The 14,031-nt window shown below is 37.6% G+C and overlaps 2 protein-coding genes across 3 annotated transcripts in view; both read left to right on the top strand.

Moving 5' to 3' along the window:
• Positions 1 to 4: 4 nt before the first annotated feature.
• LOC132787065 (angiotensin-converting enzyme) lies at positions 5 to 2,744 on the top strand. Its single transcript, XM_060793949.1, has 4 exons — positions 5 to 155; positions 372 to 1,318; positions 1,377 to 1,937; positions 1,995 to 2,744. The coding sequence occupies exons 1-4, from the start codon at positions 132 to 134 to the stop codon at positions 2,299 to 2,301; spliced, it is 1,839 nt and encodes a 612-aa protein (XP_060649932.1). The 5' UTR covers positions 5 to 131; the 3' UTR covers positions 2,302 to 2,744.
• A 4,068-nt stretch (positions 2,745 to 6,812) lies between these two features.
• Positions 6,813 to 14,031, top strand: part of LOC132798938 (angiotensin-converting enzyme) — a 63,065-nt gene continuing 55,846 nt past the window's right edge. Inside the window, exons 1-7 of one of the 2 annotated variants that reach the window (XM_060810972.1) lie at positions 6,813 to 7,416; positions 7,478 to 7,978; positions 9,126 to 9,284; positions 9,341 to 9,581; positions 9,642 to 10,366; positions 10,422 to 10,525; positions 10,585 to 10,683. In XM_060810972.1, coding sequence (XP_060666955.1) covers positions 7,165 to 7,416; positions 7,478 to 7,978; positions 9,126 to 9,284; positions 9,341 to 9,581; positions 9,642 to 10,366; positions 10,422 to 10,525; positions 10,585 to 10,683 — 2,081 coding nt within the window. In that variant the 5' untranslated portion in view covers positions 6,813 to 7,164. Of the gene's footprint in view, positions 7,417 to 7,477; positions 7,979 to 8,635; positions 8,727 to 9,125; positions 9,285 to 9,340; positions 9,582 to 9,641; positions 10,367 to 10,421; positions 10,526 to 10,584; positions 10,684 to 14,031 lie in introns of those variants that run through there. The other variant, XM_060810973.1, reaches the window with a different exon arrangement.

The following is a 14,031-nucleotide window of genomic DNA, read 5'->3' as shown; positions in this document are numbered from 1 at the left end:
TTCTTGAATTTAGGTTTTTTTTGTCAGTTTCTCAGTTGCTTTCGAGAGCTGCGCATGCTTTCAACGTTTTTTTCTTAACTTCAAATTTTATTACGTGTCGAGAATCTTAAATCCTCAAACTGAGTAGTAAAATGCTCACAGTTCTGATCATTTTTGTAAGTAAAGCAACAAATCGGTTAAATTCAGTAATTAGTTGAAGATAATTAAGATATGAGGATTAGGATAAGAGATTGATAAAAGATTTACAATACTTATGTGGCTGGTTTAACTTATTAATTGAATAGCTAAGATAAGTTATGCAATCAATAAAATAGACAGTTTCTAGAGTAAACAAAAATCATGATTCTTACACAAAACTTCTTTTTCTCTAGATTGGGCTGGCTTCAGTGCTGGCCAATCCCATGAGTGATAGCAACTTGGCTATATTTCTGTCAGAGATTAATCAGCAGCTGGGCGCTATTTACGATGAGGAAATTTTGGCCCTGATGAAAAGCGAGTTAAGTGGACAGAGCGATTCCACAGCACTTCTCCAAGCAAGTTTAGCCAATGAGAAGCTGCTCAGCTATGTGAAGGGTCAGCACTCGCGAGTGGCCAAGTATAAGCGATTGCATGTGGGAGATGCACTGCAGCGACGTCAGCTGGAGCGTATTTCTCAGCTGGGCTACGAGGCACTTGGTGACGTAGAAGTGAATCATCTTTATGCTCTGGCAGCCAACTTGAGTAACATCTCTCAAAGAGTTAAGCTATGCGCCTATAGAGAACCAACTAATTGTTCATTAAGACTTATACCAGATGTGCAGAAGTTGGTGCAGGAGTCTACGAATCTGGACGAGATTGAGTACTATTGGTTGGAGTGGCGACGAGCTGCAGGTCTGTCCAAGCGGCATCAGTTTGTGGCCTTCATGGAGTTGTATCAGAAGTCGGCGAAGCTCAATGGTTTTGTCCATGCCGAGGATTTTTGGTTCCGACAACTGGAGTTGAGTGGTGACCAGGCTATGAAGCTATTAAATGACATGATGACCGCACTGCGTCCTTTATTTCTACAGTTTCATGCTCATGTGCGTGCTGCGCTTAGAAAGATGTATGGCGAGCAGATTGTGCCAAGAGGTCGTCCTTATCCTCAGCACCTAGCTGAGATCTTTTTGGGCAATGCTTTTAGACGTCCTCGGGATGATTGGTTTAAGGACATGCCGTCTCCAGAGTGGGGACTCGCCAATATAACAGAGGCATTGCATCGACGTGGAATGAGCACAACCCAGCGTGTATTTTGGAATGTGGCGGAGTACTTTCATGGACTGGGGTTGCCCCAATTGCATAGGTAAATCATAATATTATATAAATCGAAAAATTTATTTGACTTTTTTCATATTGAGCAGTGCGTTGTGGTCTAATGCAAAGACTGTGGCTGCCCACAACGAGGATGAATGCTGGCACAAGGCTTGGAGATTTTACACCGTCACCAGTGTCAACTTTAGCTACTGTCCACTTAACGACGAGGAGCGTTTCTTCAGCATGTTTGAGGCACAGTCTGATCTACAGTATTACCAAGCATCCGCGGCTCAACCCACGCTGTTACAGGAGGAACCTTTTCCCAACTTTGGTGATGCTCTAGGCAAATGCTTCTCCCTCGCTGCCTCCTCTCCACCTTATCTGCGCAAGCTTGGCTTGCTCCGCAGCAAAAAGTGGTTGGATCTTCCTGCTCGCCTGAATCGTTTGTATCTACAGGGATTGAAGGTTATCTTTCTACTGCCCGTTTTCTATGTGCTGGATCGCTATAGAGTAGAAGTGCTGAGTGGACACATCAAGGCGGACGACAATGAAGCATACTGGAGACTGACTGAGCTGTACACTGGAGCCACAGCTCCACGAAGACGCAGCAATGAGCAGTTCGATGTGCCCGCCAAGCTACTCATGGAGGTAGATGATCAGTACACAAGGTAAGCAATCTTTAAAATAACCCTAGATATATCCTAAAGATTCTTCCATATTCGCAGCCAATTCTTAAGCACTGTGCTGCAGTTTCAACTCTACAAACACTTCTGCAGTAAGACTGGTCAGTATGTGGAGGGTTCTGTGCACACGCCATTGGATCTCTGCGATTTATCAGATCAACGTGAGTTAGGTCCAAGTATATTTCATGCCATGTCGCTGGGCTCATCGTTGCACTACAGGGAAGTTTTGCAACATCTTATAGGTACTAAAGAAATTAACATGGATGGACTTTTGACATATTTTCAACCTCTACACGATTGGCTGATACAACAGAATCGTCAAAATAATGTAGAGATTGGCTGGATTTAAATTTAGTTAGTTCCGCCCGAAAGTATGCAACAAAAAATCGTTTAACGAAGTTCAGCAGAAAAGTATGCAATTATTTATGTACAAGTTCAATTGAATTTTAATTTAGAAAACACGATTTTTGCTCATCTGTTCATAGTCGACAGTCAACAACATGAAGCTACTCTAACTTATAATTCTTATTCCATAATGTTATCATCATTCTATATAATAAAAAATAGATAAGAGCATATTCGCAGCATGCCATGTTTAAACACGTAACCAGAACAATGATTTTACTTGAACATTTTGAAGAGCGCGACTCAATTATTTCATACATTAATTTAACAAAATTGGTTTATAATCATACATATCATAACATACTCAACGCACTCATAGTCGAGCACTTTATGGCTGTCTAAAGCGAGCTGAAAAAATATAAGCCCAGAGTAATAAGATGGATCAAATTGGCCTCAAAGTTCAAATTTCTTGCAGTGCAAGTTAAACTTATAGTTTTATAAATTTTATAATAGAAACATTTTTTTTTTTTTAAATTTACCAATTCCAAATTCTCTAAATAAATGCTTAAATAATTATATTTGATTTAATGATTTATAAAATAACAAAACTCTGCAATCAAAAAAAGCTGCTAAAAAGTGTTGTGTTTAACGAAAAACATAAAGTTTATATTTTAAGATAAAGTTATTACAAAAATTTAATGAATTGAAGAATATAAACTTTGAGTATGTTATAAATAAAATTGTCAAATGCTAATTTCCATGAGTTATTTTTAACTCAACCAAGTGATAACTGAAAAAGAGCATTTCAAACATTAATTAAAATCACCATTAAGCCTTATTTCTGTGTTGCATAATTAATGCCATAATGAAATTTAAATTAGTTAAATGGAATTTAAATTACTGAGTATCAGGATTCGAAAAACATTTTAGTAGTTCACTTTGAAATAAGACAATTAAGTTGTGCGAAATGCAAAACGAGAAAACAACCGGAAAGAATCTAAAACAAAAACAAGTAAGAAAGCTACAGTCGAGTGTACTCGACTGTGAGATACCCGCTACCCATTTTGAATAAAAGCAATATATTTTGCGGTATATTTCTCAAAATATACCAAATATACTACTAAAAACCAAAAAAAAATATACCAAATGGTATATTTGGTATATCGATATAGTACCGCATTCAAAATATACCATAGACAGCACAATATACCAGACTGTCGGCCAAAGCAAATTAGACCCCTAGTAAGTAGGCGTTTTTGCCCATACAAAAGTATTTCTTTAATAACTTCGACAATTTTTATCTGATCGCAACCAAATTTTTAGGAATCATAACTACTATAGTAATTATTATATATACCAAAATTCGTAACTCTAGCTTTAAAATTACGCTTGTTATTCGATTTTTTATTTGCGGGGCGGAAGGGGCGTGGCAAAAATTTGAAACAAACTTGATCTGCGTGCAAACATAACAAATGTTGTCGAAAAAAAATTATAGCTCTATCTCTTATAGTCTCTGAGATCTAGGTGTTCATACGGACAGACGGACGGACACACAGACGGACAGACACACAGACGGACAGACGGACATGGCTAGATCGTCTCGGCTGTTGAAGCTGATCAAGAATATATATACTTTATAGGGTCGGAGATGCCTCCTTCTGCCTGTTACATACATTTCCTGCCGGCACAAAGTTATAATACCCTTCTACCCTATGGGTAGCGGGTATAATAAAAATATATGTAATTAAAATGCAATTCATTATTGTTGTTGATTCTCGGAGGTGCTTCACTCGACAACTAATTGTTAGAACAAAGTAAAAAGTTGAAGTAAATTATTGTTGACTGCCCCATGCCAATTGGGTGTACAAGGTAGGGGCGTAACGGGTACTCAAATTATTCATTCATAGACATAGCTCAATTAGTTACAGACACCTTATGAAAATTGATTTTCCCACGGTTTGCAATGGCTTCTGGTCACTTACTGTCTTCGCATTTAGTATACCACCATCCCAAGTACTTTGCACTTGACCTTGACTTTCAAGTTCCTCGACAACAATAAGAGAAAATAAGTAATGCGACTTGTAGAATTGTTGCAGATATAAATACGTTTATATAGAATTACTTCAACCACATCACAAAGCTAGCGCTTATTTATGAGCTCATTTCCAAGACAGAGCTCATTTCCGAGACAGAACCCTATCTCAATCCCGAACTAATTATACGCTGAATCACATCTTTTTCAATACCCTGGACTCGTTCAGATGGATGCTTGACTGATCTATATGGGTTATTGTCATAATAACATTGCAATATTATTTAATACATCAATAAGATTATAATGTCTTAACAAATTTGAATTTAATAAAAATTTAAATAATATAAAAATATTAAATCAAGTTAATACTTTTAGTCGAAATATAATATGCCCACCAACAATAAAAAAATTAAATTAAAAAATATTAAATAAGTAATTTTTAATGTGTTTATATAATTATTAAAATTTAATAATAAATTGTTTATGTGGATATTTATCACATCTTTTGAATGAAATAATGTCAAATATTGTGTGCTGAGTATGTTGTAGTCGAGTAATCTCGTTTTTAATTAAGCTGGTTAATTTTGCATGCTCGATGCGACAATCAAGCTATCAATCAGTATGCCAAGACCGAGTACTCACTGGCGAGTCATGACTCCTCCAGTTAGCACCTCAGAGACAGTTCTATCTATCACCATCTCACTCGCACTCTCCTTATCTTTCAAGCAAATCTTACCTGCATATTCATCAATTAACCCGCCTCAATTCTCCTCTATCTCAGCAGAGCATGAGTCAAAGCATTTTTCACATGCGGCTAGGTCAAGAGTGACTACAACAAACATTCCAAGAGCCCCACCAGACATTATGGAAAGTGTGCGGGTGTGGGGGATGTGTTGCGGGTGCTTTGCATCGTAGTGGAACGCATGCGCAGCAGCAACGATGCGGCCAGTGACTGCGACGTCGACGCTGACGCTGACGTCGACGCTAGCATTAACAGCGACTGCGCGACAGTGCTTAACGCTGGCGCATTAGGAAAATTTGTTTCGCAAACTCATTGAAGCATTATACGATATTGTGCGATATTATATATGGTCACAGTCACAGTCACACACGAAGGTGATGAGAAATTGCTTCAATATGTTAACGACACGAATTAGCTGGATTTGCTTAAACTTGCTCAATTAATGCTAAGTCCTAATGAAAGGTTATTTAAGTGTATACTTTTGTAATTACAAAAAGACTGTCATTTACTTCAGAATTTAACTTATTTTTCATTTCATGTTGCTATTCGCAGTAGTTTTAGGGCAAACAAATTAATAAAATGAAGAACTTACTTTTGAAAGATATTAAAAGTTTGGATAATCCAAATTATTTTGAGACAAATATTTTATAGACAAGGTCCATTAAATTAAATTGTGATAATATTAAAAAACAGCTGACTAGGACTACTTACTATATGGCAAATTTCAGAATAATTTGTAGTTCAGTATATGCAACTGTTATGTTATTTGTTAAAAGTTGATGATGATGGCAGATATCCTATTGTTATGTAAATCCGCTTTATATTTACTCGTGTACAATCTATCGTTTGTTTGTTATACTAATTAGTATATTACATGAATCATATATTCATATGTAGTATTTATTTACATATGCTGTATTAAGACTTTGCCAATACTAATTAAGATATACATACATATGTATGTCCATATGAGCATGCATTTTCCGCATAGTTACTACATTTCTAAAAAACAACAAAAAAAATATACATATGTTATATACATATGTATATGTATTTGTGCTATTGCATATTTGCTATAACAATATAAAGGACTCAGTTAGTTGGCGATATAACGTCCATTAAGCTCAGATCGTTCACTACGAATATTGTCATTCATTTCAGATCTCGGAGTCGGCATTCATTCGCGGTTCATCTTTTCTATTATCCAAAAGTATTCACTCAGTTAAGAGTGGTTTACAGTGACTTTCTCACAGTCACTATTATTATGCGGTTGAAACCTTTTTTTTTTTTTTGACTGATTAGTAGTCGTGTGTGTACGTGTATGAGTATGAGTATTCGTTGACGTATTCGTGTACTTGTTGTTGTCTATGGCGCCCTCACCCTCTCTTATAATTGCAAGCATGCAAAACATTTACATGCACACACACTCACACTCACACATGGACACCATTGTTGTTCCCAAGCTTATGGTTGATTTCTCGCTTGTTGACAGCAGTGTGTCGCCAGCTTCGACGTCGACGTCAGCAGAGGCAGCGCAACGAGTGCTAATTGCGATTATCTAATACAACATATAGAAGCATCAGGCATTGCGTTGACTGCGACTGCGACTGCGTCGGTGACTGAGACCGCGACTGCAAGTGCGACGTTGTTGAAATTTGAATTCATTTTCAAGTCGAAAAAAAAGTCACAAAGTAATTTCGAAAATAAAAATTCTTACACTCAACTCAGTAGAGTTTTAGACGCGTTCCGTGACGTTACGTGGGTGTATGTGGGCTCCGAAAAGTCCCAAACGGTCTTAAAAGCAAGTGCTCTAACAGTGTTACAAAGAAAAGCCAGCCAGATAAATGTTAATGAAATTCACTTTCAATTATTCTTTATTTTGAAGTTCAAGTGAATATTCTTTTCTTGTGAAGTGAAGTCTTTTATTCTACAGCTGATCCGCACTTTCAGCTTGGCATTATATAATCGCATTGCAGCGGACTGTAATTAAAATTGTTAATTGCTTGTGAAAGATTTAATAAGCGGTGCGAGTCGACCTTGACAGTGCTAAGTATATACTATCTAGATCTCAATTGTTGGATTAGCAAAACATGTGGAATGGACTCATTTTCATGTGCTCCACAATGTGGACGCTGGCTCTAGTCTGTGGCAATCCACAACTCCAACTGCCCACGCCACAGCCGGAGATCTTCTACAATGGCTACACGCCCAATGTGGCAACCACGCCCGCTCAGCTGCGAGCTGATCGCGATCGTAGCCAACGCTATGGACCGCCCTATGCGGATGATGGGGGCGGAGGAGGCAGTAGCAGCAGTAGTGATGATGGACTGGACGATTTTAGGGTGTGTTTTATATAGATATGTCCTATATATGACTGACTACTGATCGCTTTCTCGTTTGCAGTACGGTCAGACCTATGACGAACGTATGCGTTTGGGTTACGCCTATCCCACGCCCCGTTTGAACTTCAGTGATCGCGTCAATGACTCACCGTTTAGTGGCGGGGATGCCAATCGATATGCGAATCACAACTATGGTCCCACATCGAGCACTGATCGCAATTACAACGATTTCAACAATCTGAATAATAATAACTATAGAATCGATGGAAGGGTGAATGATCAGTACAACTACAACAACAATCCGAATGTGGAATTTGTGAATGTGAATCAACGCAATCGTTTCGAGAATCCCTATTTACCCAATCAGGATAGATTCAATCTGAATCAGCAGTACGGAGATCGTCAGCGCTATCAACAGGATCGTCGCCATCAGCAGGAGTTGGAAAAGTTGCGTAATCTTCTAGTCGAAACGGATCAAAAAGGCTCCTTGGAGTGCACCGCCAATGTGGCGGCTCAATGGAATTTCGAGACAAATGTTAACGATTTTACCCAGTCGGAAGCGGTGAGTGGGTTACATTAAGTTAAAGTCGGGCTAAACACCCTTGAAATATTGTTATTGCAATCGTAATTGGAGTTGAGATTGTGGCGAAGTGGCACGCGATCTTTTAAAAACATGACTGTGTGTTCACTGTTGAGTGTATTCTCATCAGCCTCAGATTAATTCGTGTGCAACTCGACAATTTTCTTGACATCGCAAATAGACACAACGTGTAAGACACACACACACACTTACAACACTCACACAACAAAGTTGGCTGCTGAAGGTCGTTTGCCTGGCGATGTTCCCAGGCAGACATGCCAATGTCAAAGTACTCTTATTGTACTCTTAGACTTTTATAAAGTATTTTGCAGGGCGAGAGAATTTTGATATACGCTTTTATACAAGGCTGCAGCCGGTCTCCATGTCTTGTAAAGCTGTGAATCTTCAGGATAATTTGTTTATTTTTAAAGAAAACTTAAAAACGCGACAATGTTTAAAACTTAAATACTACTTTAATTTCATTGAATCACATTGCACTTGGATTGTAATAAATAAGAATATTATATAGTATATTTGTAAATTCAAACAAAATTGTATTTTGACATTACATTTTTATAAAATCATTCATAAATTTCTGGCTAAAACTTTTCTGTTTTTAAATTTATACCTATTTTAGTTGTACACTAAATTTAACCTATAAAATATATGTATATATTATATATGTACATATATTCTTCAACATCGTCAATAGCCGGAACGATATAGCCATGTATGTATGTCTGTCCATCTGAGATAGAGATATAATTTTTTTCGACGGCACTTGCTTGGTATATTTTAAGAATAATACCGGAATAATTTGCTTTTCTTCAAAATGGGTCGCCTTGTCACAGTAGAGCACACGCGATTGAATTAACAACTGCTATTTCAATATTTTCCATTTTTTGTATTTTTATGAATTTAAAGCGAACATTGAAAATCCTATACACGTGATTCACAAATACTCAAAAAAATGTTTCCCATTTATTTATTTTTTAACAAACAACTGAAATGTTTTTGATTTCATCATTCGCCTTATTCGTTGATGGTGATGAACACTTAGAGTTTAGCTATCTTAACGACCAATTATTCTTAATATGAATTTTTATATTTTTTGATAAATTCATTATAGCTAAATGCCCAGCAACGTTATGTGGAGTATCAGCGCATAACAGCTGAACAATCGAAACATATCAACAAAGATCTCATATTCGATAGACGACTATATCGACAACTGATGCTGCAATCGGAAGTGGGACCTAATGCGCTGCCACTAGATGTTCTCGATAGAGTATGTTTTAGTTCTAATAAAATACAAATCAATATTAATCAAAACTATAATTTCAGTACAATCGACTGTTGAATGAAATGCTCTTCCTGTATAATGGAGCCAGCATTTGTGCGTATCAACAGCCTTTCCAGTGCGATTTGCATTATATACCCAACTTGAAGGACATTATGGCCAAGAGCAGAGATTGGGATGAACTGCAGCACACCTGGGTGGAGTATCACCGCAAAGCTGGGCGTGGCATGCGCGACAACTACGAACAGCTGATCGATGTGATGCAGGAGGTGGCCTATGTAAACAGTGAGTTACTCTTTTTAGCAACTTGAGAAGTCGCTTTAAAAAATACGAGCTAATTCACAGATGTTACCAACGGAGGCGAGTACTGGTATTTGGCCTATGAATCGGGTAACTTTCGACAGGATATGGATATTGTTTGGGAGCAGATTCGTCCGCTTTATGAGCTACTTCATTCGTATGTGCGTCGCAAGCTGAGGGATTATTATGGTCCTGATCGGATTAATCGCATTGCTCCGATTCCCTCGCATATATTGGGCAATATGTACGGTCAGTCCTGGTCGAATGTATTGGACATTATAATACCCTATCCGGGTCGAAAGCTGATTGATGTGACGCCTCGCATGGTGGAGCAGGGCTACACACCGCTGCTGATGTTCCAGCTGGCCGAGGAGTTCTTTACTTCAATCAATATGTCCGCAGTGGGTCCGGAATTCTATAGAAATTCCGTATTTGAACAGCCACTCGATAGACGGGTGCTGTGCGAACCTTCTGCCTGGGACTTTTGCAATCGTCACGATTTTCGCGTCAAGATCTGCACAGACATCAATCAGCGCAGTCTGATCAGTGTGCATCATGAGATGGCACATATTCAGTACTTCCTGCAGTACCGCCATTTGCCCAAGATCTTTCGCAATGGCGCTAATCCCGCCTTCCATCAGGCGGTGGGCGATGCGATTGGTCTCTCAGTTTCCACACCGAAGCATTTGCAGACCTTAGGGCTGCTTCAACGCTCTCTGGATGAGTCCAGCTACGATATTAACTATTTGTTCACGATGGCCATTGACAAGGCAAGTTTTAAGATAGTCTTAATAACTAAATACTCATTGTGTATTGGATGTTTAGATTGCATTTCTTCCCTTTGCCTTAACCTTGGATAACTGGCGTTACGACATCTTCAGCGGCAACGTGAACAAGCGAATTATGAACTGTCACTATTGGAACTTACGGTGATAATACTTGTCATTGTAATGTTGTCACAACTTATTAAAGCCCTTCTTATTTGCAGTGAGAGATATGCGGGCATAAAGCCACCTGTTCTACGTTCCGAGCAGGACTTTGACTTGGGTGCGAAGTATCATATTCCCGCTAATATACCTTATGTTAAGTGAGTACAACTCTTTGCATAAATATCTTATTCAATATTCAATCAATAATTACCTTCCATAAATTATTTTAAAGTGATTTTTAAAATCATTGACTGCTTTTTCAGTGGTGTATTTGAAACTGATTTTTTATACAACATAATTCTGTTTACCAAATTCTGTACAATCTGAATTTTGTAAAAAGTATTTTATAAGAATCAAACTGCTAATGATTAATTAGCGGATTAACATCATGACCTCGATAATATTACTCTTTCTAAACTAACAAAAGTTATATCCTAAAGGATGTAATATTTTGTTATATGTTATGTAGTTATTTAGGATTCAAATTTATTGCGAGTACAACTTAAATGCATTTGCAAGACTTTGCAGTACATTTATTTTATGTGAACTTCAATTTTGCGTATGTTGAGACTATGAATAACTGATGCTTGTTAAATCCAAAGTCGTATTACATCTAAAGGAGTTTTGATTACATGTTAAATGTATTACCGCATGAATCGTTGCTTACTTATCTAATTTGCCACATAACGCAAATGCAGCAATTAAAAAGCAAACAAATAAAGCATGTTATTAATTTCGCTACTTTCGATTACAATTCAAACACTCAGACACACACTTATAGCAAACACAAAAAAACACACACTCATTTTTAGTATTTTCTATTAAATTGGCGTCGATTACGCGTCGTAATATTCGAATTGCTGAGACGGCAAGGCAATGTGGCCACAAAGTTGGCCCACTGACTGCACATAATGACCAAGCCAATAGACAAGACAGACGGTCAGACAGACGGATGGACGGTAAAAGACACACACATGTTTGGCTGGAAACGAAAGAAAATGAAATAGAAAACTTACATGTTCAAGATATTTCCCGCATTCACTTTCCACATGGCTGGGGACTGGTTCGACTCTCGACTCTGCTTTACTCGGCGCAGCTCTGACATCATTTAAATAAGCCAAAACAGAAACTGTTACGAAAAGTCATACATATATCGAATTGTCTCCCATGCAGGCTATCTGTCTGGCAAAACTGACCCATTAAATTAGAGAGAGAGAGAGAGAGAGAGAGAGAGAGAGAGAGAGAGCGAGTAGCAGGGCAAGAAGTGGATTGATCAACTAGCGGATATCTTAAGCAGATGTCCTTAAATGGAAAAACATGTGCATTAAATTTAACGTTTTCAGCAACTACATAATTAAAGTTGTATTAAAAACAATAAGAAATACACTACTGTTAAATTGCATCCAAAAAAGAGTATACTAAATTATTAAAAAAAGATAGGAAGACATTCTTGTCCGTGGACAACGTTGGTACCCAAATATATAAAATATTTCCAGAAGATCTCTTCGTGTTCGTGTCTAAACTCCAAACTCTCTTTCTTCCAAATTATTTCTTAACATATTTCATACCCATTTGCTGTGGCTATAGGGTATGTAAACACACATTTTTCCGGCGAATACAAATGCAAATCTATGTCACCACAAAGCGTTGCCGACTGGAGCAATGGCACCATCGTTTTCTGTTGGTGTCAATGACTCGACTCGCCCATTAACGCTGACCATGCCGCCGCTGACCAGTTGGAACAATGTTTTCTATAGTACTATGAGTATTGTATTTATTTTTTCTTTTCTTATTTTCATTTCATTCGCAGCTCGTTGCCTGCAGTTTTTTGTTCATTTTGTTGGCCCAAAACGTCTATCGTCTATTTAAAATGTAAGACAGGGCTTTGAATGTTATGACAGTCGCACTGGGGCAAATTGCATAAGATTTTACCAATAGATTGCGTTTTGCATTTGCATCGCTTAGTTTGGAGTTCTTTCAAGGTGTAGTGAAAACAAGATTGTGGAAAATCTAAATGAAAACTTATATTGTAAACCCCTTTTATATGTAATCTTTTAATTAGCCAGACATGAAACCATTATCTAGCCTTTTATGGCTGTCCATTCTTTCGCGGGGGGAAATTACAACACTCGCTGGCCTATTGTTAGTGAGTGTGTTGATTATTTATTGCATAATCCATAAACTGCAAATGCTACAGTTACATAAACAAAAGCCACCAAGAGAGTTAGCCTAGATATGGTAATAAAGACCAGAGCCACAATCGCAGTCGTACTCTCAGTCGCAGTCGCAGTCACTGGTACAGTTAAAGCGGAGCTCAGAGTTAAACTGGGGAACTGTATTGGTGTCCAAGACTGCTGAGCTCTCTGCACACTTTTCATTTCATTTCACAACACGTTTTGCATGCGCCTCGTCTGAAATATCGGTTAGGAGCACATGTCCTACAAACCGACTAAGAAAAACGTGATAAATCTATGCCCCACTTACTGCTCGTACCAAAATTGCAGCACCGCTTCAATGGAACCGAAATGCAAATTGAAACCTAATCTTTATACTCCCCAGCTCACAGTGCCATAGGCAACTAAGCTTGCTGCAACAAAGCGATTACTTGGTTATTAAATACTCTGTAGAGTTGCACAAATATTTTGTATATTCGTATTGGCAAAACTGGTTTAATTTCTGAATATCAGATGATTGCACTGAATATTTATAGATATAATGTGTCTTACATTTTATATTGTAAATAAATCTTACGCTTTATTTCATTTCGAATTAAAAACACAACTGAATGTATAGTTATTAATATGTACCATTATTTAATTCTAGATTACATATTTGATTTATTGAACTCTACTAATTTTAATAATATACATGATTTTCGTAATTAACAAAAATAAATAGATAAAGGAATCATACAACTTTAAATTCTTTTGTATTTCACTAATGCCAAAATCACCGTGACTACACAAATTTATAATGACCATTTTAATGCAATGCTTGACTACAGGGTATATTGTAGTAATTGACAAGCATACGAACCACACAAATCGTCGGTGCTAATAAAAAGTAATGCCAGACCGCAAAATAAACGCTAGGAAATGGACGCCAGTGCCGTCAGCGGGTTGTCGTTGCTGTTGTTGTTTTTGTTCTTCTTGTTGTTGCTGTCTCTTATGTTGCAGTTGTTGTGTCATGGAAAGCGAAATGATAAAAACGTAGTGTGGCAAATGTAATAAACATGTTGCCTGCCTCTCGCTCAGTGGGCGAGAGACTTTTGAATATGCAATTATGAATGCCAGGCAATGTTTACCTCATTTGAAAATTAGATAAGCCGTTTATGGGTAATGCCAAATGACTTGATTTCAGTTAGCATGACGTTGCACGTTTTCACTTATGGATAAACACTGTCAAACAGAGAAAAACGCGGTGGGAAACTCAACAAACACTTCAATCTCTAAAGTAAACTTCATGTGAATATGTTTTCTTTTTCATTTGTTTTAGATAAGAAAACT

The sequence above is a fragment of the Drosophila nasuta genome, chromosome 2L, assembly GCF_023558535.2.
Source record: "Drosophila nasuta strain 15112-1781.00 chromosome 2L, ASM2355853v1, whole genome shotgun sequence".
Classification (NCBI taxonomy): domain Eukaryota; kingdom Metazoa; phylum Arthropoda; class Insecta; order Diptera; family Drosophilidae; genus Drosophila; species Drosophila nasuta.
Note: the sequence above shows the minus strand (reverse complement) of the source record. Positions and strands in the feature narration are given on the sequence as shown.